Raw genomic sequence first — 22,879 nt, forward strand, 5'->3', positions numbered from 1 at the left:
TGTCAACACTGTTACACTTGTCATTGACCGACAATTTGTAAAATGAGGATGACTATACGTCTAATGGATCTCGGTGGTTTCGCGGAAATGTCACTCCGCACCTGGGTCCCGACCGGCTCCCGAGTCATAGTATACGTTGTAAAGATAGAACCTACTCAGTATACTTGTCACTCAAGGGAAGTATCGGACGCAGTGGTGTATGATGCATGATGCATGAAGTATGTGAGTCGTTGTCGTGCGTGAGTCGTACAGTAGTACGATCAACGTGCTATCTTGAGGAGCCGCGTCGCGTGCGCGGGCGCGGCTGCCATCTCGCTTGTTCCTCCCTGCCACCCATTTTTCCCCACCATCCCATTTCTCTCCATCGTGTCATCACCGAAATCCATCGGGGAAAGCCTCCACAGGTCCGTCACCGCTTGTTGCGCGTTCGAAACACTTGTCTTCAATTCATGCATCCTTTACAGGATGTTTCCACTGCTGGTACGACACGTAAGCCTGGAAACCGGAGATCCCGAGACCTAGGATTCCAATGATTACCGCGATGAAGACTCCGATCATCGTCGCCATCAGCATGTATCGAGCACCACTCTTTCGCTCGAACCAGTTCTCCAATCGAGTTCGCGGTTTTGGATTTTTCAGTTCCTCGTAGAGCTCCAACAGTCGATTACCAAAGTAGGGATACGAAAGTATCGTGTCGTTATGCCCATAATGATCCCAGGATTCGAATCTCAGGAGATCATCGTCGAAACCGTGTTTCGCAACATGCGATGACAGAAGCGCCTGCGACTCACGATCTGAGGGAAACAAGACGTTATGCATGGTGTCGAGTACCTCTAAGATGAGCTGTCGCGGTAGCATACACGCTGTCGGTTGGCTTCCAGACACTAACAGAGCTTCCTTCAGCATCGCCGTACAGTGGAAGATCTTCAGTACACCTCTTTCACGATCTAGTGGTAGATGACTTCGCAGATCGGTTGTTGCTTCTATGTCAACTTCAACCATCTTCCGCAGCTGCTTCGCACTCACAGCAGCGGCTACGCCTGGCCAGTCAACTCTTTCCTTCCCGGATGCGATCGAAGAACTGGGCCCTTTTGGAAAGGCTTCCAGAAGGAAGTCATGCGCTGACACTGTATCTCGCCATGGCAGTGATGAGCTACCTTCCTCCAGAAGATTAGCATGCTCGCGCGTAATCCCGCAATCAACCAAGAACAATATGCTGGCTGCAAGATCCACAGCGCGATGTTGATCCGATACAGCAGGAACTTCTGCATCGCTGGTTCGCTGCCCCGCAAAATGGTGCTGGAACAACTGTTCTCGCGTGCTATGGGGCTGACTTTGGAAAAGCTGAATCAGGTCCAAGAGGTCGCCATGCGGCCTCAATGCTGGGTGCGGAGTGAATAGCTCAGGTACGTATGTTGCCGTCAAGGTTTTGTAACGAGCCCAAAAAGCAGCCTGTCGCTTCGCTCGGCTCCAGGAACATTGCGCGTCGAAACATGACGGTTTTCCTGTACAACAGCCACACAGCCCCCATCCCCACAGACACCGGCCCAATTCCTGCAAATCACTGTCGGTCGTGAATTGCAAGGGGAAAAAGTCGACTCCCTCAGCCATATGATGATGTAAGCAAAGACCAACGGGAGCTTGGCTTGAAGCACTCAGCTATGCTTGCTTGAGGACAGTGTTATGCGCTTATATGTACTTATGCTGCGTGGCGGATGATGCATAGCCTAAGGTTAGTGGCTGCAGCTTCATTGGGCGTTGAATCCGCAACGTGCATACTCGTCCTGAGCGCACCCAATCATCAAGCGGCGCTCATTCGAGTAGCTGATTCGCATGCACACAGCCCGCAATTGATCTTTCTGGCTCACCGGTTGCGACGCAGATGTACGGAGTATGCGGCCTTCTCGTACCGCCCCATAAGATCATTGTCACGCCGGTTGTCACCACATATCGAAATTTCCACGCCTGGAATCCCCACGCCGACAACATGGAGACCCCGCGGCCCACACCATCTCAATCGCAAGTTCTGAAGAATGGTTCTGCTGCAGATTCGGGCTACAGAAGCTCACCAAGAAGCCCTAGTGCTCTGTCAGCCCAAGCAGCAGCGCCCACCCCGAATAGCTCCGCTTCGAAGATGCCTCAAGAACCACGTCTTGTATCAAAAGCAACCTCTCTTGCTTCTCATACAATTCACGGTATGCACATATTCCAACGGACGCTAAGCGAAGAGATACAGAGCCGTTTTGAGGACGTCATGAAGCGCCTTTCTGGCCCTTTAGCTGCCTATCTGCGCAGAAGTCGACATGAGCATCGACCCATGGCTATTCGGCTGATGTTTCTGGGACACGACGAGAGCTCAGCTCGGCCTTGGATCGTCGTGCTGTGTCCAGAGCTTGTTAGAAAGAGAGCGGGGAAGTTCTTTAAGCAAGACATGGCTCAACGTCTATGCCAATCTGACGAACCCGGCTGTGAAAGCTTCCAGGTGGTGGTGGTCGGTCAAGGGCCTCGAGCTGGGGGTAGCATAATTATCCAAAACAACCAAAACAACGAAAAACGCGTAAACGACAAAACCGACAAAACCGACAAACTCGACGAACCCGACGAAACCAACAAGACCAACAAGGCCACCGAGACCGAGACCACCGAGACCACCGCGACTGATAAGACTATCGCGACTAATGAGACCACCGACACTCTTGTGGCATATGGTCCTGCTGTTCAACAGCTTGCGGTCATGTTCCGAGAGTCGGACATCTTACAGCCGCTGTACGGTACTGCCATAGCCCATCTCGGACTGAACGCCTTCGAAAAGCTTTATTGTAAGCTTTTGAAACGCTTTGCAGAGGATATCTCACACGAGGAGCTGCCACATCACGGCGAAGAAGAACGTGCTATCGCAGTTCTGAAATTGCAATCGACCCGTTACTTCATAGCACGAGAAGTGACGACTGCATCGGATGGCGATAAGGGTGCTGGCACTTTCCAGTGGTTAAAGGCCAACTCACATGTTTCATCATTTGTGGAAACAGTCGGTGGTTGGGATCTACCCTTAGACGGAGGAAGTTTTCGGCACGGCCATCTCAGTAGTGACCAGTCTGAACATTTTGATGAAGAACGGTACGAACACACTGATAGTGAAGCCGACTCTCAAGTAGACGATGGTGACGAGCTGGAGCGGGTAAACGTCACCGCAGTCATGTCTAATCTTGCTGATCTCGAACGCGTGCAACGCTGTCTGCACGAGTCCAAGGCTTTCCAAGGATTGGCCCTATGCTTGAGTCTATCAGCCTTGCCGAAGACACTGAAACAGATACTGGAAACTACTCCGACATCTTCGATTCAATTGCGCGGGAACGATAAGTCTTTGTCGAACACGATCAAAGCCTACATCGAAGACCGATCCAAGATCGGTTGGGACTGGTGGCCTCTTCAGCCACGAATTCCTAATGTCATGGAGGATTGCCAACGCTTACTTGGATGGGAAGTTAGTACAAGTTTGTCGTCCCCCTATCCACAGTACTAACTCTTACAGCTCTGTGGACACAAGCAATGGCAGGCGATATCAGCGGTAGAAGCTGAGAAGATCCAAGGAGCTCTGATCTTGTGCGATGAGCATCCTGTGAAATGTCTATGCTGTGAGACATCAGCGTATCATGCCAACCAAACCACGATACCAAACAAGATGTATCGTTATATGGCCGATTTAGTAAGTCGGATGAGGCCCAGTGATCCGGCAAATGCTCAGCCACAATCATCGAACTCCCAACAGCTCCCGACTCTCCCAGCAAACGTACTGGGCTCGTCTAGTCGATGGGCGAACGCGCAAGGCTCAAAATCTCCTGCGAGCTTATCTCCACCCGGAAGTAATGTCGGCAACCCCACAACTCTTGGGGGTGGCGGAGGTGGAGGAAGCGGTACGCCCAATACGTCGTTGAAGATTTCATGGATGGTTTTTGGTGTCAAAACTGTTAATGTCAATGTTACAATTGAGCAGATACTTATGTCGAGTAATACCAACGACCGAACGTTCTTTAAAGAACTCTGGACGAAATACGTTGAGAACACCTGGTCATTACAGCGCTGGTTGTCGCCCTTCCGTTTCCGCCATTGTCGGGTCGTTGAGGCAAGTCCAAAACTCACCTCATATCGTTATCAGGTCTAACTTACGAAGTTTGACATACTCAGCCCGGGACAAGCAGTCTGTGGTTTAGAAAGGTTGCCAGATTACCGTCCTCACATCGATCATTATGTGTACGATCCGAAGCCGCCAGAAGCCAAAATCCCCTTGATGAGTCGAGACGCTTTTACTGCGTGCCTCCGAGCGTGCGGCGATAACTGTCTATGGTGTTTACTTCCCACGGTCTTGCACAAGCCCAGACGACTGGGTACATATGCTGAATACTGGAAAAGACTTCCTAGGAGAAAAAGCGCGCTCAACATGTATCATCACAACCCGGACAGAGTTGCTTTTGGAATCGTAGCCGAACACGACATCTCCTTCGCGATGTCTTTCTCGTATTTCATACTCGCGATAATCCCGACATTATGGTTCTGGGCCGACAGGTTGCAGCGCTCTCCAGGCGATTGGCAGAATGCTTCCGTTCCATTTTTCACAGTGATGGCAATTGCCACACCTTTGTGGGCAGTGTTCGTATGGCGCTTCGACAGAGCCTAAATTGTGTCTAGTAGAGGTCGTTGGGGAAATCCGGGGGGCTGGTGACGTGTAGTGGGGCATATATATTAATTCGCGCGACCGTCACGTCGCATCGACTTCAACCGCTCTGCATCCTCCACTATTTACTTGCGGGTGTACAAATAATGATTTGAACCAGAAGATGGCCCCCAAGAAGCGCAAGATGCATGAGCAAGCAGCGACATCCGAGCCAAAGAAGCGCGTCACACGCGCGTCAACAAGACTAAATGCAGCGACGTCTCGAAGCCAGGGCGGCACACGTGCAGCTGCACAGACAGCTGCAACTACATCGCGCATCGATGAGGTAACAAGTAATCTTTCTGAAGATGCGAGATCAGAAGCAGGCGCGCAGCCACTGGAACACAGCGATGCAACACCCCAAAATTACACAACCGTCACCATAACGCACGACCTCGTCAAGAAACCGATAGAGTGCCACCAATACACTCCCATATCATCGCCATCCACCCCATCACCAACCCTAATTTTCACTCATGGCGCAGGCGGCACACTGTCAGCCGACGCAGTAGTAAACTTCTGCACCGGATACTCCTCATCTCTCCCCGTTCTCGCTTTCCAAGGCTCGATGAATCTCAAAGCGCGGACGAAAGGCTTTCACGCATGCATCGATGAGCTGAACTCCAGTCAGTCGATCGCACAAAAGGGAGCAAAAGAGGACACAGCTGGATCGAAAACATTGTTACTAGGCGGACGAAGCATGGGTGCGCGCGCCGCTGTCATCGCTGCTACCGAACATCTAGCTGAGCTAAATGACGAAGAAAGAGAAGGGCTGAGCATACAGCTCATACTCGTTTCTTACCCACTCCTCGGTCCTAAAGACGAACTCCGCGATCAGATTCTCCTTGACTTACCCAAGAGCGTCCGCATACTCTTTATTAGCGGCGACGAAGACGCTATGTGTCCCATCGATACGCTGAACGAAACGAGGGATAAGCTGACGGCGAAATCGCAGCTCGTTGTTGTTACTGATGCGAATCATGGCATGAACGTCGTACCGGCTAGCAGGACGCAAAGAGTAGGAGAAGAGACTGGAAGATTGGCAGCGCGATGGGTGCAAGAAGAACCTATGGACGATGACACATACATCGATGAGCTGGAGGGCGAAGAAGAATGGAAATAAGTCCACAACAACACCACCCCTGCCATCTCCTCCCCCTCTCTCCAAATAACCAACGACTACACCACCCCACCCAACCACCTAACAACCCTCCCTCCCTTCTCAGCATCCCCCCGTCTCTTCCACCTCCACCTCACCAACACCCCTCCCTCCCTCTCACCCAAAACATACCAACCCCCTTCTCTCCCATAAACTTCACCCAAATCCTCCCATTCACCCCCCACCTCATCATACACCCGTCTAGCCTCTTCCCTCTCACGCTCGTTCTTAACGCCGTTTATCCACCGAATTAACTCCTTTTGCGTTTCGACGGCTTTGTCCCACCGTTCGAAGAGGTTGTCGATGTGCTGGAGTTGGGGGTCTGGTTGGGATTGCTGGGGTTGCTGGTGGGGGGCTTGTTTGATGTCCCGCTGTACCATCTCTTGTAAGATGTCCTGGTTGAGGAGGCGGGCTTCGGGGTGGATGCAGGGGGTGGGGATGAAGCGACGGGTACGGGTATGCCGTGCGGAGGTGGTTTGGGTGGGTGGCATTATAGATGTTTATGAGGTATACGTTGGGGTTGTCGAAGACAAAGTGCGAAGGTTGGAGGTGATGGAGTTGTCTGGTGTTGGATGTTTTTGGATGTGTTTTCAGGGTATCTGGGTATTATCATGTGTTGGGGATTGATGCAGGCTGGTTATGAATAAAAAGGGAAAAGTCAAAGCTAAAGCTTGGGATCATAGTGGCTGCGTGCTGGTGGATATCTCATGCCAACCAAGGTTTCGTTGTTGCACGCGACAAGATGAGCAACTTCGCCCTTTAGACTAGACTGTAAATTTACCCACGCAACCCCTCTTGGAGCCATAGCTAAGATACGCATTCAGGATGTTACAACACGCTCCACAGTATCTCCATCTTTTTGCGCCTCGCCTTCCTCTCCGCCGTTTTGCGCAGCTTCAGACCCCTTACTCTTGAACACTTTGAACTCCTTACTAACAATATCCCCCGTCCCATCACCCACCCTCCTCACCTCCACAGCCCCACTCTTCTTCCTCAGCACGACACTCCAAATACCTTCCCCCACCACAACCCCCTTCAACCATCCCAGAAACTCCGTCGCGAAATTAATACACACATTCCCGTCCCAGCAGTTCGTGCCCTGACGCACCATACCCGGTATCTCATGCGTGTTGAACGTCTGCAGACTCCTCAAAATACCTGCTTTACTCCGAAAGCCCACGGTGATCTTAGGTACGCCGAGCAAGAACGACTGGGCCCAGAATTTGAGAAGCTTGCGTTCGAATTTCAGGATGTCGCGGTGTTGTTGTTGGCGAGGGGGAGGAAGCTCTTCGCTTGTTTTGAGTTCGACCCATTGAACCTGCTCATCCGGGTTCGTGGGTTTGGGCGCGAGGAGGCCGTCGACTTCGCCGCCTAGGATGAGGCTATGGGGCCCGAAGGATGTGTGGACGATGGAGCAGTGTTGCGCGTGGTTCGACACGACGCCTTTCTGGGATCGCTCAATTTCTTGCCGTGGCGTGTCTTGAGGTAGCGTTGGTATGAGGGCGAGTTTCTCGAACTTGTAACCCCAGTATGTCATCATTTCGCGCGATTGCTGGTCGGGATGTTGGTGGCGGGGAGGTGGGCGCGTGCTTTCTGCTGCGCGGTCGGCGGCTCGAGATGGGAAGTCTTCTTCGATGTAGATGGTGTTGTTGTGGAGGGTTGCGAACATGCTGAATTCGGCGAAGTTGTCGAAGGGGGCGGTCATGATCTGGCGGGGTGTTAGGAACTGATCTGGAGGAAAAGTGGCAGCAAGGTAAGAAAGCTGGTTTCGCTTACCTTGCTATGTCTTGTGCCGGTCTGCTTCAACATACCTTGGTCATCATGCCTCGCCAGGTCATGAAGTCGGCCTTGACTTCCTCCTTGCCCGTCTTGTCTTCCATGAGCGCCCTCAGTAGACTGTCCAGATGTGGGTCTTCCTTGTCTTCGTAGTGTTTGAACGTCTCGAAACCTTCCTTCAAATCCGCGCCCATTGGAGGTGGTATGTAGTAGTTGATACCCGACTCATCATGCTGGTACTCGTGGTTGTCGTCGTATGAGAAGTGTGCGACTTCACGAGGGCGCTTGATCTTGGCCGACGCGCCACGGAAGCGATTGACAGGCTGTATCGAGAAGCGATGAACTGGAGTATCGGGCCCCGGAGCCGTGCTCTTAGCACTCGGCATGTCTGTATTCGTCGCCGGAGTCGAGGCTGGAGCAGCTGCTTTCGGAGGCGCGCGAGTTCTGGGCCGTTTCCGGGGCGGCGATCGATCTTCTGTATCCGCCGGTGGGCTTGGCGATTGCGCAGGAAGATCCGTAGAAGCCATGATTCCGTTGTTTGCTGTCGGTGTCACGAAGACGCGCCTCAGGTTTCGCCGCGGGAGTGTCGCAATGCCAAACCCCAGCCGCCCCACCAAACGCTTGTACCTGACTAACTACGGCGCGCCATCTATCCCACCAACACCAAACCACCATCAACATCCAACCTCACTCCACATCCCGCCTTACACCTCTCCGAACAAAACACCTGCTCAACCTCACATCCCCATACAACCAACCCACCATGGACAACCGCGCAATCCGCCTCCCCCCAACAACCCGCCGCAACATCTTCGCCGCCCACACCGCCCAGCAACAACAGGCACAACCGCAACAACAACCCGCGCGACGCCAGAACCAAGCCGCACCCTCCATCCGCCCCGACAGCCGCGAGATAGAACAAGACATCTTCATGCAGCCCACCGAAGACGAGTTCGTCGAGCGCGACGACATTGGTGAATACATTGTCAAAGCGCCGGCGCCTGTGTACAGGGAGATGGGTGTAGGGAGTGAGGGGGATGAGGAGGGTGGTATGTTGATCCCGTTTCTATTGCACTGGGCGTGACGAGGCGGAGTCGGTGTGAGATGGGTGTAGGAAATGCTGACGTACGAATGTGAACAGAGCAAGAAAACGAAATGATACAACTCTACGGCAAGACAAACGCACAATGGGATGCTGTTGCTGTGGAAGAAGAGATTCGGGTTGCGTTGAAGAGTAGTCTCAAGAAGAAGGTGGCTAGTTTGGAAGATGATAGGTGGATGTTTGAGGGGGAGGGGGAGGGTAGGAAGTAAGCTGGGGTCTTCTTGGAGATGGGTATGTGGATTTGGGTATTTGAGCGTACTAGGAGGCGTTTGGATTGTGTGATACCCTAGTATATGGCTATTGACATTCATGTTTGTCTGAATCGGTTTGAGATTTTGTGAAACGTTGTGTGAGGCCTGTATGCCTTCGATGTATTTTTATGTGATGGAAGTTTGTGGATCGTGTCGCGGGGAGGTAGTCAGTGTGAGGTTCAAGTGACTTCATAAGATTATGACGCATGCCGTCGAAGACATGGTGTCCTCAGACTGGCGTTCTCGAGTCTGTTAATAGTACATAATAACTACGTAGAGGCGGAGGTTGAGAGATAGTCCAACACAAAAACATTGAACACATCCCAGGTACACAACATCAATGACAAGTCAAAATGCAAGAGTAATCAAGTTCATTCGCGGACTTACGCTCATCATAGCTGCCGCATCTACTAACCCCCCAACCTCAATCCCACCACCAGCCCAAACGCCCACCGAAAAAACAAAACCTGGGTATCAAAACACATTCCTAAACGCCTCTTCCCCTCTCACACCCGCCCGGCCACCAATCCCCACCGAAGACTCCCAAATCTGTGAAACCAAATTAGCAAAACCGCACCAATTTAAACCATCTGACAATAAAACTTACAACATCAAACCGCCTCCTCATACTCCTCCCCACCATACAGCCTGCCCGCCCAATTGACCGCATCCTCCAGCACGCATTTCTGGCGCCAAAGCTCATCAAACTCCGCAACCTCGTCCTCGTGCAGCCCCGTTGTCTTCAGGAAATCCAGCCACGGCTCCATGCGCCACAGGTGCCGCTCGAGCATCGACTCGAGGCCGCGGAAGAACCAGTAGAGGCGCTTCTGCGCCGCCGAGTCGGAGGCGGGCGGGAGGTGCGGGAACTCCGCGAGGGAGGGGACGTGGAGGTCGGAGAGGTTGATGGTGAAGTTTTCCATCTTTGTGTTGATGGAGATGCGGGGGTGAGGAGGGAAGGTGGGTTTGTAGTAGTAGTAGTAGTAGTAGTAGTAGTAGTGGTAGTGGTAATTGAGCTTGTTGTGATGGTGGTGATGGGCTTGTTGGTGCTGGTTTGGGGTGTTGGGGAAGCTGGTTTTCGAGCTTTTATGTGGGCGATTTGGGGGTGCCAAGACTGCGTTTGGCGACGGTCTGGCTTCGCTATTGTTGAGCGCTTTACGCGTAGTGACGGTGACGGCGTTGTTCAGCGAGGCTGGGAGGACTGTTTGCTGCTATTGAGAGGGAGGTGAGCTAATGTTTTGGTGTAGGATGTCCGAAGTGGGGTATGCGTCTGCGAGGGTGAAGTACATACTTTACCCCGACGCCCTCGTCACGGCGACGCCTTTCGACGAGCCCATCTACAGCGCCATGTAGCTGCCGCCCTCCCTCGAGACACCGCCGTCGTCCTCCCAACCTACGATCGTATACGCCTCAAGCCGCTACCACGAGCGCCCCGACCGTACGATGAGACCGAGTATACAAAGTGGAGGCACAACAGGAACATGTGGAGGCACACAATAGGAAGGATACTATAGGGCGAGACAATGAGAAGGTTCTTGTACTCAATTGCCAGCCCTTGGGTCGAGGGTATGTCGCAGTCGAGTCGGACAGCGGAGGCAGCGCCCTGTCCACCAGCGACGAGGCTGACAATCCTTCTCGCCTTGCGCCCCCGACGCCTATGGCAGCAGCTCTATGCTATCACGCGACAGGCGGCGTAGAGTTGGACTGATGCTGGAGTTGAGGGGAGGCGGAGATGGTTGACGGGCAACGGACAACGCACACGGTAGATAAGATTTTACCAGGAAAGGGGCAGTCCAGTAGCTACAGACCAGGGCCAATTCATGATCTCCGCGTACTTGCTGGCTTCCCGAGTCGCATAGTCTCCTGATGAGGGTGGTGATGGTCTCGTCGTGCGGTCTCCCTGACCTGTCTTGTGGAGTTGAGCCTTTGGCCACGGACAGCCAACATGACGGAATTGGTCTGAGGGAAAGGAGCAATGCAGTAGACATAAATCAGGAGCAGTAGGCGCTCCCGATCTGCTTCTTGAAGTCGCTCGTGCCTGCCTGCCGCAAAGGTCGTGATGTTCTCGTCGCGCGCTCTGCCAGGCCGCCAGACCCTGAGCCTTGAAGGGGCCATTCGCGCAGCCTCGCGATGAGCGGTCCACGTCCGTCATGCGATGTTCCTGAGTGACTGAATGCTTCTTGTGATGCCAAAGTAGAGTCTGAAGCTGTTTATACCCTCCCCGGTCGCTCAAGTCGTTGTCGCGGGGGTCGCGAGGGTCTTCAGGTCTCCTTTTCACGGAGGATGTCGAGATTCGCCATTCGAGCAGCGGTTTTCCCGTGAATGTCCAGTAAATTTTACCGTTCAGTCTACGTGCCAGAAGGCCAATCTGCCTCTTGCTGTCGTCGCTCCTGCCGTGAGTCGCGAACTTGTAGCCCCGCCCTTGAGGCAGTCGCGGACCGCTTTCTACAGCAGAGCCCACATGTAGTGCTGGGTTCCTGCTGACGAGTCGAGGTCGGCTTGGAGACAGTCTTCGTTCCTACAAATGCAAGTGACGATGTCTGCGCCCCTTTGAAGCTGGCCGCAATCCTGGAGTCGCGAATCGGCAGGCTCCACCCCTTTAGCCGTCACGAAGCGCGCTCGAGAGGACAGGTCACTACGGAATGCGGAGTGCCTCTTGATGAGCCTCTCCTCGGGTTCAACGTCGCCGTCAGTCTCGGAGATGCCAGTGATCCCGTCGGCGCCCCCGCGAAGCAGTCTGCACGCCTGGAGTCGCGAATGGTAGCTCCTGCCGTTTTGGCAGCCACGAAGCGCGCTCAAGAGCAGCGGGCACCACAGAATGCTGAGTTTCTACTGATGATCTTCTCGTCCTTCTCGTGGCGGTCTTCAATCCCAATCCCAATCATGCAATTAGTCATGCCCGCGCCCCTGTGAAGCGGTCCGCATGCTTGGAGTCGCTCTTGCCCGCCCAGCCGGCTCAGCACATCCCCGTGGCCTCTGGATTCACAAGAAGCTGCAGAATCTCAGGGGTGAGGTTGTGTTTCTCAAGAAGCTGGTTCCCGATGCCACGCTTTCTAGAGTCTCACCGTCTCCACGATGTTCAGCTTTGGAGTTGCTCTCCGCCCCGCTTCAACGTGCCTTCCTAGAATGACCGTGTTTGTTCCATGCCTGCCACAAGCAGCCACTGCTGCCTCAACAAACAAAATGACGCGGAGAAGCTTACGCGGCTGGGAATCATGCTCTTGATCGCCCCCCGCTCGTTGCACACGCTTCCAGCTGACGATGTGCATGTGCCGGCCTCATGAGCTCCCCGCGGACATCGTGAGATCCACCAACATGCTTTCAACGCGTGTCCCAGTGGTTTCTCCAGCTTTCGGTCAATGAAATCTTGCAATTTCTCTCACCTCCACGTGGTTGAGAGGGAGATTTAGCAATGCCACGTAGGCTTCGAGACAGCTCATAGCACTCCCCTATATCTTCCAACTCGCTGCAGACTTCTTCTGACACCATTCTCACGCACTTTCACATCTCCGGCGCTTCTTCACGCTCCTGCCCCTCCCGTCATCCTGCCCCTCCGGTGCCCGCTAGTAGGCGGTCAGACGGCCTGGACGACGCTAGAACCGGTGAGTGGGTCCTCGGGATATCGTGCAAAGGCGGTTGAGGGATGGAACTTCAACCTCAGGCTTCGTCTTGCAGCTGCGATGCATCACCAACTCCATTGATGCCTCGTATACCTGAAAAACAGAAGTTGTAGAGCTCGCCGAGCGCTATCTCCTCGTGCTCGTCTGGCCCCGTCCGGTTGATGGTTCTTCTGGAGTTGTGGGATATCCGAATCGCTTCCTTCCAGTTCCTCCGCCAGGCCTCGCCGCGACTTCCTCACCACGACCTTCTCTCTGACTCTTTTGCTCCCAATCCGAACGGTGAGTTCTCTGGCCTCAGATACTGCCGTCACCTGACCTCCGGAGCTTCGGCGCTGGCGCCAGTATATAAACAGCCCTTCCCCCGCGCCTTCCACCTCTTGCCCACTCACACCCACCCACATCCCCATCCCCACCTGATATTGACAGACTCCTTGCTTGAGCTTTGCCAATCATCCATCTCTTGCCTTCTTTACATCCACCTCTTGTACAACATCAAGACCCTTCCTCAACATCCAAAGATGTCTCACCCTTCACCCAACTCCTCGTCGGCCAACGGTCCTCCTTCATCCCCCTTTGACGGTACCAACCCAACCGTGTACTCCCCCGATGTCGAGCGCAAGCCCAACCACCGTCGTCAACTTACTGCTATCCCCATTGGGAAGCAGGCCGCCAAGAAATTTCTTCCGGAGCCGCCGGCGTATGTCGAGGGTGCCTTCGTCGATGAACTCGATGAGTTCAACAACACCTTCGTCTCTCGCTACCTGTACGTCGAAGGCGGTCAAGATGCTGAGCACTTGAAGTTCCTGGTCCAGAACCAGATGAAGCGCGTAAGTGTCGTCTCCTTCCTCCACCATGCTTCACACTAACCTCTTGTAGTACGACTGCTTCAAGCACTCGGCTATCTTCCTTCAAGACCCTCACGCCGCTATCTTCATGCGATTCGATAGCCTTTCCGACGCTATCGAAGCTCGGGATCTCCTCATTCAGGCCGGCTTCTCAACCCACTACGCGACCATGGACGACCTCGCCCGGTCCATGGCCAAGGACATCCGCGATATCCAACCGTACGAAGGCCAGATGTTCTTGTCAATGTTCATCGACGCCAATCCCGAGCACGCCGTGTGGGAGTTCACCAACGACGATTACGAGGACATCAAGAACCAAGTCGACCTCATCGCGAGGGAGTTCGGCAATGTTCGCAACGTCGTCCACGTCGACACTGTCCATGATGCAATGCGCCTGATCTTCCGGATTGAGTTCGATTCCATCGACGCCGCCCAGCGCGCGATCCAGTCGCTTCACCGCACTCCAGTCTATGGCTTCGGTGCCGATGTAAGCACCTCACCTCCAACTCTTCTGTTCTTGCTAACCTTCTCACAGAGATCGTACTTCTGGTCCACCATCAACGTCGGTGACTGGGTCGACGAGCGTCCGCTGGGCCCTCACCGCTTCCAACATCGCGGCGATACTCGTCGCCCCTACCCCCGTCCATTCCGCAACGAAGATCCCCAGGACGAGCACAACCGCGTCCGCCGTGAGCGCATCATCGACGGTAGCGATGTTCGCACCACTGTCATGCTCCGCAACATTCCGGCTTCATGCGACTGGGTAAGTCTTTCCTTCCACGTCTGTCCCGAAGCCTTGCTAACTCTTTTGATAGATGACACTCAAGTACATCCTGGACCAGATCTGCTTCGGCACTTACGACTTCCTCTATCTGCGCATCGATTTCAAGAAGTGTGCCAACGTCGGCTATGCTTTTATCAACTTCACGGATGTCAGCGGCATGCTGATGCTCCTCGAGATGGAGTTCCGCTCATGGCCTGGTTTCATCTCCGACAAGAAATTCGGCATCTCGTATGCGACAATCCAGGGACGCGAGGCGCTTGTTCAGAAGTTTCGCAACTCTTCTGTCATGCAGGAGACACCGTACTGCCGCCCACGCCTCTTCATCACTCAAGATGAGGCTGAGATGATGAACTCCATTCGCCACGCCGGTACCGAGCTGCCTCTCCCCCGCCCCGACAACATCTCGAAGTTGCAGCGCTCCATCGATAGTGCTCGTAGCACTGGTCTGTTCGCTCCTCGAGGATACTCTGCCGGCATGGAGTACCGCCACCACTTCAGCACGTTCGACCGCGGTAGCCCCCGAGACAACCTTCAGACCGCGATGCACCACGCTCATCAGCACGCCGCTCCCCTCGTGTACGGCGGTATAACTGAGGCTCAGAAGCAGAAGATCGAGGCCTGGTACCTGCACGTCTTCGGCGGCGGCCACCGCGGCGCTATCCCCTTCGACTCCATCCCGATGACCCATATCCAACTTTACTTCGAGGAGCACCCCCATCTTGCGCCAGTTCGTCTGACCATGGCTCGTTCTTCCGGCAGCGGCAATGGAACTCCTCGTCGTTCGGGACGCGGTTCTGATAGCGACAACTGGCGTGGAGGCTCCTCTGGTCCCTCCCAGGGCAACCGCAAGCGCTTCATGTAAACACCGTTTACCCACCGACGCATACACGGTCGCAACGTCTCTTCCGGCTAGACCTTGCGCAACGAGTACACGGCTTCTTTCTTTGTTTTCGATCTGTTCCCAGATGTTTGCCAGACCAGGATTTCTCTTTACGATTTGTTCGGTATGGCTATTGACACACTGTATCGGGTGTATGTCTTCTGGGTCGGATTCGATGCGATTTTGTTCATGGCGTGGATGGTTGGTCGATTGAGAGATGATCTGACCTGATGATGGATGCCACTGATGAACCTGAATGTACCTAATACTTGCTTTTCCAATCAAACCTTCATGAGCTTTGCTCACCAAACTGGTTCCTTCTCTTGCTTCGTGACTTGATGTGGTGATAGCTTGATCATTGACTTGCTAGTTTGTCTTCGCAGGTCGCTGGTGACTTTGACGTGACGAGATTATTGGATGTAACGGTGAAGTCATTGACATTGCCGTGCGTGATGCCGACTGAAGATGGGTCTTGTTGCCGTACGCAATGACCGGAAGATGAAGTATAGCCTTTCCATAGTTAATGCTCCAGCCACGTCGATGCAAGAGACCCCCTACTGCCGACCTCATCTCTTGGTAACCCAGGACGAAGCCGAGATGATCCCATTGACATCAACTCGGTCTCATCACGGGTGACCGAGAGATGGGGGCGACAGTACGGCGTCCTCTGCATCGTCGTGGCTGGAACACTTTCCATGGAGCGCTGCAACTTCGAGATGTTGTCCGGACGAAGAAGAGGCCGTTCGTGCATGTAGTGGCACCCCTAGCCGTAGTAGAGTTGGATATGCGTCATCGGGATGGAGTCGAAGGGGATGGGGCCGCGGTGGCCGCCGCCGCCGAACTGGAGAGGGGCAGCATGCTGGTGAGCATGGTGCATAGCGGTTTGAAGATTGTCTCGGCGGCTGCTACCGCAGTCGAACGTGCTGAAATGATGGCGGTACTCACTGTCTTGAGTACTCATTTCAGGCAGTTGTGGTCTCTTTGACACGGCAAAGAGTGTTGTGAGTGAGCTCGCCATCATGGAAATTGTAATGCCCGACAGAGAAATGAAATCGATGCGCAGATAGAGGAAGTCGTAAGTTCCGAAGCAGATCTGGTCAAGGATGTTCTTGAAGGCTTCGTGCTGCTGGGGACAGAGGAACCTCCGCGCCAGTTGTCGCTATCAGAACCACGTGCCGAACGACGAGGAGTCTCCTGCATCACCGAAGACGCGTTTGCACTGCGATGTTTACAGGGGGTGGGGCGTGACTGGCGCAAGATGGGGGTGCTCCTCGAAGTAGAGTTGGATATGCGTCATCGGGATCGACCCTGCGATTTCTGTGCCCGAGGGGCAAGCTTCCCACGTTCTGACAGTGTGTACTGCAGGCGTGATGCAGATATACCGGGCTGATTAGGCAGGCGGCATGTAGACTGCGGCTTCCACATTCTGGAGGGCCGTTGGCCGAGGATGAGTTGGGTGAAGGGTGCGACATGATGTCGAAGAAGGGTCTTGGTGTTGTACAAGAGGTGGATGTAATGAAGGCAAGAGATGACCCATTCACTCTTACACTATCTCGTCTGTCATACCTGCAAGTACACCGGCGCCAACGATACCTCCATCCTTGGCCTCCTTGAGACATGGTGGTGGGGCTAGCGCTCGTTGTCCGGGGAGTATACGGTTGGGTTGGTGCCATCGAAGGGGGATGAGGTGGGAACTGGCTCTGCCAATCTTGCCCTCCTGCCTGCTGTGGCGCGGTGGGATTACCAACGAAGAGATGGACAGATGATGATCAAGAAAAGGGTGTGAGTATAAGTTGTAGCCCACAACGTAGCATGTCGGTGGTTCGAACATCGCTGCCGTCGAGGATACGCTCACGGCGGACACGGTTGAGGCCGGGGCCTCTGGAAGAAACTTCTTCGCGGCCTGTTTGCCAATTGGGATAGCAGTGAGTTGACGACGGTGATGCCGCCGTCTGGCTCTCCGATTAGCTCAACAAAGCCGACTCTTAGATTCGTGCCACCAACGAAGATTTGGGCATCTTATGATCAAGAGAAGGTCGTGAGTATAGGTTCCAGCCCACAAATAGGCCAGAGGCTCTGGGAGGGAGGTCTTGTACGCCTGCTTGCCGATGAGGATGGCGGTGACTTGACTTGACGACGCCGCCGCCATCTGGCTCTCCGATTAGCTCAACAAAGCCAACTCTTAAGTTCGTGCCACCAACACCGATGCTCAAGAATCTGCCATTGTCTTTGTGCGCTGTGACGTGTGTGACCAGGAAGTGCTCAGTCAGCATGCCGCCGACGTCCGTGAAGTTGATGAAGGCGTATCCGACGTCGGCAGCGACGAACGTATTACGTGATGGGCATCTTATGATCAAGAGAGGGGTGTGAGTATCAAGTCGTAGCCCACAATATGGGCAGGCGGCTCTGGGAGGGAGGTCTAGGACACCTGCTTGCCGATGTGATGGCAGTAACGCTTCATCTGGTTCTGGACCAGGAACTTGAGGTGCTCAGCATCTTGACCGCCCTCGACGTAGAGACAGTGATGTGACTTGCGTTCGACCCTAGGGGCGAAGTAAAGACTTCGTCGAGAACATAGTCCAGGCGTATGAACATAGTTTCGGGGTAACGGTGGTGGGTATGCACGTATGTACGATGGTGATGAAGCTCGAGGTGGGACGGAGATGCCTCATCTGGAAGTTGCGACGGAAAGTAGCAATGAGGGATCCAAACGCACCCAGATTCCGCTCACGGAGTACAAGGGATGACAGAAGACAGCTCCTAGTAGCTCAGGAGTCTTGTCCCTGGCGTTCTGTTGTGGAATGACCGACTTGTCGACTGTGACGAGGCTTGTGCTCACGGCGGACACGGTTGTGCTCATCCTGGGGTTGGTGCCATCGAATGGGCAGTTGCCAACTGACTCCCCTCGCGTACTGCGGCATTGGGCGTATCAATACCAGCAAAGACAATGATCCTGATGCATCGCCAGCGATACTGAAGGGGGCATGGCGAATGCTGTCCACAGCGAAAGTTCAGAGTGAAGTAGAATGAGATGAAGAGGGAAGAAGAGGCGACGCGAGACTCTGCCCCTCTTCTCTCTCATGACACGTAATTCGTGACACTACGGTGCACGCTGGCGGGGAAAGAGCATCTGGGTCTCCTGACCCTCACGAGGGTGGGTGGCTCAGGGGGCAGTCGGCCTCACAGCATGCCTACAGTATAGACATGGAATGAACATCTTCAACTTTGATACTACGTCCCCTATCAAAGTCTACGATATCACATCTCAAGCCTTGCGGCATCTGCCTGCCTATAGTTTCACAAATTCCATGATCTCGCTGTCGTATTCGTAGGTGTCTTGGTGCACCGTGAAGCTCGCTCATCACCCAAAGGTTTGCAGTCGTATGCTGTGCCTCAACATGTCGGGAATGTCTCGAGCTTGTCAGAGCTGACTGTGTACCTTCCGGGCATGCTATCTCCACTGCGTGCAGCACTCCTGAGCCCCTTGTCGCCGTCTGCCGCGAGGACGCAGAATCTCAATGGCGGGGTGCACGGGCCACATCAGTCTATCATGAAGCCCGTTGGTGGTGTAGCAGCTGGCCCCCACAGCCTCACCAGCGGCGACGACGACACATTTCATACCGCTCTTTACCGCCTACGTGTCTTTCGTGGCTAACCGCTTGACGGCCGACAGTACTACGAAGACACTCTCGGTAAACTATCGGTGGTGGCGGCGAAATACGTTTGCTCCGCACGAAGGGCTTGCTTGCTGCCCTCTTTGGAGCCATACCGACTGACCCACCACGCCGAACCACCGCCACGACCAAGGACACTATACGGCGGGCAAGAAGCAACGAGATTCTTCTCTTTGGCTCATGCGCGTGCGATGACCCCCGCGGCACAATCTGGACGAAGCCCGGCGGCACGGGCGGGGCAGCTTGCTTTCCTGGACCTCTTTGACGCGGCGACACGACCAGGCGGCGGCGGAGTGGGCAGCGCGAGAGATGCATACATGAACAGGTACAGCACCTTCTCCTTTGACGTGCTGGCCACACTGACATAGCGAGCAATCGTGTACGCAGGCAGTACGACCGATTCTTCTACCAGCAGAGCGCGACCGAAGACGACGCAAGCTATTCGGACCCCAACCCCCTCTCGCAGTCAGCAAGATAGGGCAAGCCGGACGACGACGGTACAACTGCGCAGGGCATCATGGAGTTGGCCGGCTCAGCTTCTCCGTTGACCGTGGCGACGAGCGCGAAGGCCTCCGCGGCGACATCTCCCAGGACGGACACGACTTCATCCACGGCCAAGGCCAGTCGTACGAGGCAACCGTATTGCGATAAGACTTGAGCGACAATCCGGAAACGCGCGGGAGGTCGGTCGCGACGAGTACAGCAAGGGATACATCCTGACCCTTCGACAGCGTCGTCTGAAGTTCAGGCTGACGAAGACGGCGCAGACTAGTTCGTACCGAGCGAGCCCCTGAGTCAAGACAGGTACACTACCGAGCGCCATCTTAGCTGCAGACGCCTCTGGACCGAAACAATGGAATGGCGTATGTCGCGCATGGTAGCGAGTGTGTGGCGGACGTCTTGACCCTTCTTCTTCGGAGACATCTCCTAGCCGGAAGGCGTCGGCTCCAGGGTCGAGTAGACTTGAAGCTATAATGGACTGCAGGCGTGGCGTCGACAGGGTCAGGGGACTGCGCACAAATCCGCATTCGTCTGCTCAACAGCTTTGAGGTCGCGGCAGCTTGAAACCCCAGCCTAGCTCGGATGCCTTAGCCGTGGACGAGGCCAAAGACGAGACATGGCTTGCATCTGCGCCAGCACCAGCACCAACGCCTCTAGGGTCCGAACAATGCCGGCTGGTCGAACCCAATGACGATGGCTAGTGTGCCTGCATCTTCGCCTCGCTCGAAATACGCAAAGGCAGAACGCGGTCACTATCGGCCGAGACAATGTAGTTAGGAAGCTTAGGATATTGGTCTTCATCCTTGACCAGCTTGCTAGTCGACTACTTTCGACAAGGAGTGCGTCGATCCCTTTGGTGCTGAATGAGGCGCCGACTGATGACCCTGTGCTGTATGAGACGGGGTCTGGCCGTCGTCCGACGACGTGCTGACAGCTTGGAGGCTTGAGTATGCCAAACTGAGTTTGATGACATCGCAAGAGACTGTCGGTGAGCAGCATGCCCTGAGCATGTCTATGCCAGCATGTGCATTGGTTCTGGAGTCCATACCTGTGGTGGATGTATCGCTGACGATGTTTGCCGACCTTGGAGCTCCAAGGACTCATCAAACATACCTTTCATCGTCATCGAAAAATTGTGCAACACCAAAACGACAGCGAGCATATCACGCGTTGAACCCGACGCTGAAGCTGGGAACGCTGCTGTTCGAATGGCCGGATATCACCGTAGCCACTCTGAACCAAAGCAGATCACCCACAGCTTTCCTGGAACTCAGTTTCTTTCGCAGCGACGTCGACGAGGCCTACGTTGACAAGTGCAGTTCAACACAGTCAGAATACGAATGGCGACCACCCCAACTCCTTGCTCTTTCTGGTCGCCTTCGTTTTCTTGCTGTCGTAAGGCCTGCCATCATGCTTCGATTGCTGATGCACAACGGTAAGACCATCCCAGGGAGACTTCTTTGTGGATCTCGACTCCAGCTACAGGCCTACACGCGAATGGTCGTGCGTCGCGCGCCAACGCTGCAAATGAACAGCCCCATCATCGTCGTCGCGCAGGATGCCAAGAGTAACCTACAAATGTTTGTGTGGTCCTTGTTGCAGCGCGACAAAATTACCAAAGCCAGGTCAGACCTGAGCCGGTCCCGTATGTGCCGCAGCGTATGATGCCGTTGTGGAGATGAGGACTCTTCAATCCAAAGCGAGAGCGAGGCACTCCAAAGCTTGTCAAGTCTTGCATACACATCACTGGTAGCTTGTCTCCACTGTCGGTGGTATTCCGCGGTCCGATGCGCGCTGGCTTGCTGGTGTGCCCTCTTGCAAGATATGCCACGCTTTCGCATTCGCATGCAGCGTTGCAAAGATTGTCTTCTTGCCTCTTCTCGTATATCGTATCAAGTGGGTCGGGGTGTCAATCTGCAGACGGGCCGACCTGCCAATGTACAGTTCATGCGTGTGGATGCCGCAGACGGGCCGTCTGGTCGCACATGGGTGTTTCCGCCCCCGCCAAACTTCGACCGCTTCGCGATGTTGAATGACGGGATGATGCGCTCATGGGCCTGGCATGCGCGCCGTGTGTAGATCGGAGTCTTCGATTCGTTCGTCGCGTCGAGGCATCGTGTGCAACAAGGGGCGTTTGCTTCGCTTTCGGATTCTTGCCAGCCCCGCCTTGGGTTGTGGGACCAGCGACGAAGAGGCTTCCTGCATGAGTCAAGGCGACGAGACGACGAGGCGCTGTGATCTGCAAGCATGAATCACTACAGAGCGAGCAATGTCGTGCTGCTTACCGTTGGTGTCGCTGTTGTTGTGCTTGGCTCAAGGGCAGGTGTGGTTCAGAAGATCGACGAAGCTGTCGACTCCAAGAGCGAACTTTGATATGAGCAGCGGCCCGAAGGAAACTTCCCTTGAGTGTGATCGGCGGCGCACTGCAGTGAGGAGGCTCGCATCGATTGTGGTCGCCGACCTACAATAGGACAGAGTTGCGATTGCCTTCGAGAAGCCCCCTCGTAGCCAGTGGAGCAGCCTGGGCCGCATGCGATGCAATGCAGCCTCATGTATACAGCCTTCCGCCAAAGTATCCTTGTGTGTGGGTATTGCTTTGTTCGAATGTCTCGTCGTTGGTGTTGAGGGGCTAGATGTGATTGCTTCGGGGGTCCGCTTCGATGCGCCAGCAGCGCCGCCGCGGCCAGGCCTGGCATGGTATTGATGGAGAGCATGCGGCTCGCCGAAGCCAGCCTAGCTGACGGGGCAATGCTCTTCGTCGTCTCCGTTGCGGTCGACGGTGGTCAGAGGGGCTGTGGGTTGAGTTTGCCTTGGGTGTCAGCGTCAATGCGCTGGCGAACCTGCAGCGGACCGAGTCAACGACAGGAGCCACTGTACTATGTACAAGCGTCTGAAGAAGCTGCAAGGCTTGCTAGAGACCTTGCTGCCGCCCCCACCGTGGTGGTGGCTTGTTAGCAGAGTCAGAGGCTGAGTCGGGAGTCCGCCTCGAATCGCCAGCGAAGCTGTCGGTGAGAACACCCACGACAGAGACCTGCACGGGGCATGAAGCTCTCACGGAGGTCGTCAGGAGTATACTCGTCATGTTACTACCTTTGTCATGGCCCGAGTGGGGTGGTGGGAGGCGGCGCGGGTGGCTGCTGGTGAGAATTGAGTCGCAGGAGCTCACCCCGATCACCACCGCGGCCGGCGAAGCTTCATCGACCCATTGTCTTGGTCATGTGAGCTCCCTCTGCCAGCTCTGAAGTTTTGAGCGAGGGTAGCTTGGTGTTGGGGATCATCGTGGTGGTGGTGTGGTGAGGCAGCGTCGTGGAGGGAGGCTGGAAGCTTACCCCACAAAGAATCTCAATATCGTACCAAGCCAGGGGGTCCGCACGGCTACCAGCATCCCCGAAGCACGCTTGCAGCCACATGCAGCAGGCTTAGCATGGCAGCAGAGACTGCAACGACACTGCACTCCTTCGATACTCGAGTTCTGAGCATATTACAACTGCTGAGGTCTTCAAGGACGATCTGGATCTCGTAGGACTCGGCGAGCCCCTCGAATGGCTCTCGCCATCTCCGCCTACCTCGACCACACGA

General features: G+C 54.7%; 6 protein-coding genes across 6 annotated transcripts; 4 read left to right on the plus strand and 2 right to left on the minus strand.

The window, feature by feature from the left end:
• Nucleotides 1-1,882: 1,882 nt before the first annotated feature.
• J4E84_007641 (uncharacterized protein) lies at nt 1,883-3,523 on the plus strand (the record flags this gene model as incomplete). The annotated part of the gene is made up of 2 exons (XM_049390224.1): nt 1,883-1,891; nt 1,922-3,523. 2 exons carry the CDS (start codon nt 1,883-1,885, stop codon nt 3,521-3,523), a joined length of 1,611 nt encoding a protein of 536 aa, XP_049242077.1.
• A 1,312-nt stretch (nt 3,524-4,835) lies between these two features.
• On the plus strand, nt 4,836-5,834 carry J4E84_007642 (uncharacterized protein; the record flags this gene model as incomplete). The annotated part of the gene is made up of 1 exon (XM_049390225.1): nt 4,836-5,834. One exon carries the CDS (start codon nt 4,836-4,838, stop codon nt 5,832-5,834), a length of 999 nt encoding a protein of 332 aa, XP_049242078.1.
• Nucleotides 5,835-6,690: 856 nt separating this feature from the next.
• On the minus strand, nt 6,691-8,173 carry J4E84_007643 (uncharacterized protein; the record flags this gene model as incomplete). Its single annotated transcript, XM_049390226.1, has 2 exons — nt 6,691-7,578; nt 7,682-8,173. 2 exons carry the CDS (start codon nt 8,171-8,173, stop codon nt 6,691-6,693), a joined length of 1,380 nt encoding a protein of 459 aa, XP_049242079.1.
• A 236-nt stretch (nt 8,174-8,409) lies between these two features.
• Nucleotides 8,410-8,957, plus strand: J4E84_007644 (uncharacterized protein; the record flags this gene model as incomplete). The annotated part of the gene is made up of 2 exons (XM_049390227.1): nt 8,410-8,674; nt 8,788-8,957. The coding sequence occupies 2 exons, from the start codon at nt 8,410-8,412 to the stop codon at nt 8,955-8,957; spliced, it is 435 nt and encodes a 144-aa protein (XP_049242080.1).
• A 653-nt stretch (nt 8,958-9,610) lies between these two features.
• On the minus strand, nt 9,611-10,345 carry J4E84_007645 (uncharacterized protein; the record flags this gene model as incomplete). Its single annotated transcript, XM_049390228.1, has 2 exons — nt 9,611-10,127; nt 10,338-10,345. The coding sequence occupies 2 exons, from the start codon at nt 10,343-10,345 to the stop codon at nt 9,611-9,613; spliced, it is 525 nt and encodes a 174-aa protein (XP_049242081.1).
• A 2,789-nt stretch (nt 10,346-13,134) lies between these two features.
• J4E84_007646 (uncharacterized protein) lies at nt 13,135-15,107 on the plus strand (the record flags this gene model as incomplete). The annotated part of the gene is made up of 4 exons (XM_049390229.1): nt 13,135-13,443; nt 13,493-13,948; nt 13,997-14,224; nt 14,277-15,107. The coding sequence occupies 4 exons, from the start codon at nt 13,135-13,137 to the stop codon at nt 15,105-15,107; spliced, it is 1,824 nt and encodes a 607-aa protein (XP_049242082.1).
• Between the last annotated feature and the right edge of the window lie 7,772 nt (nt 15,108-22,879).

The sequence above is a fragment of the Alternaria hordeiaustralica genome, assembly GCF_023758085.1.
Source record: "Alternaria hordeiaustralica strain BMP 2776 chromosome Unknown scaffold_17, whole genome shotgun sequence".
Classification (NCBI taxonomy): Eukaryota; Fungi; Ascomycota; class Dothideomycetes; order Pleosporales; family Pleosporaceae; genus Alternaria; species Alternaria hordeiaustralica.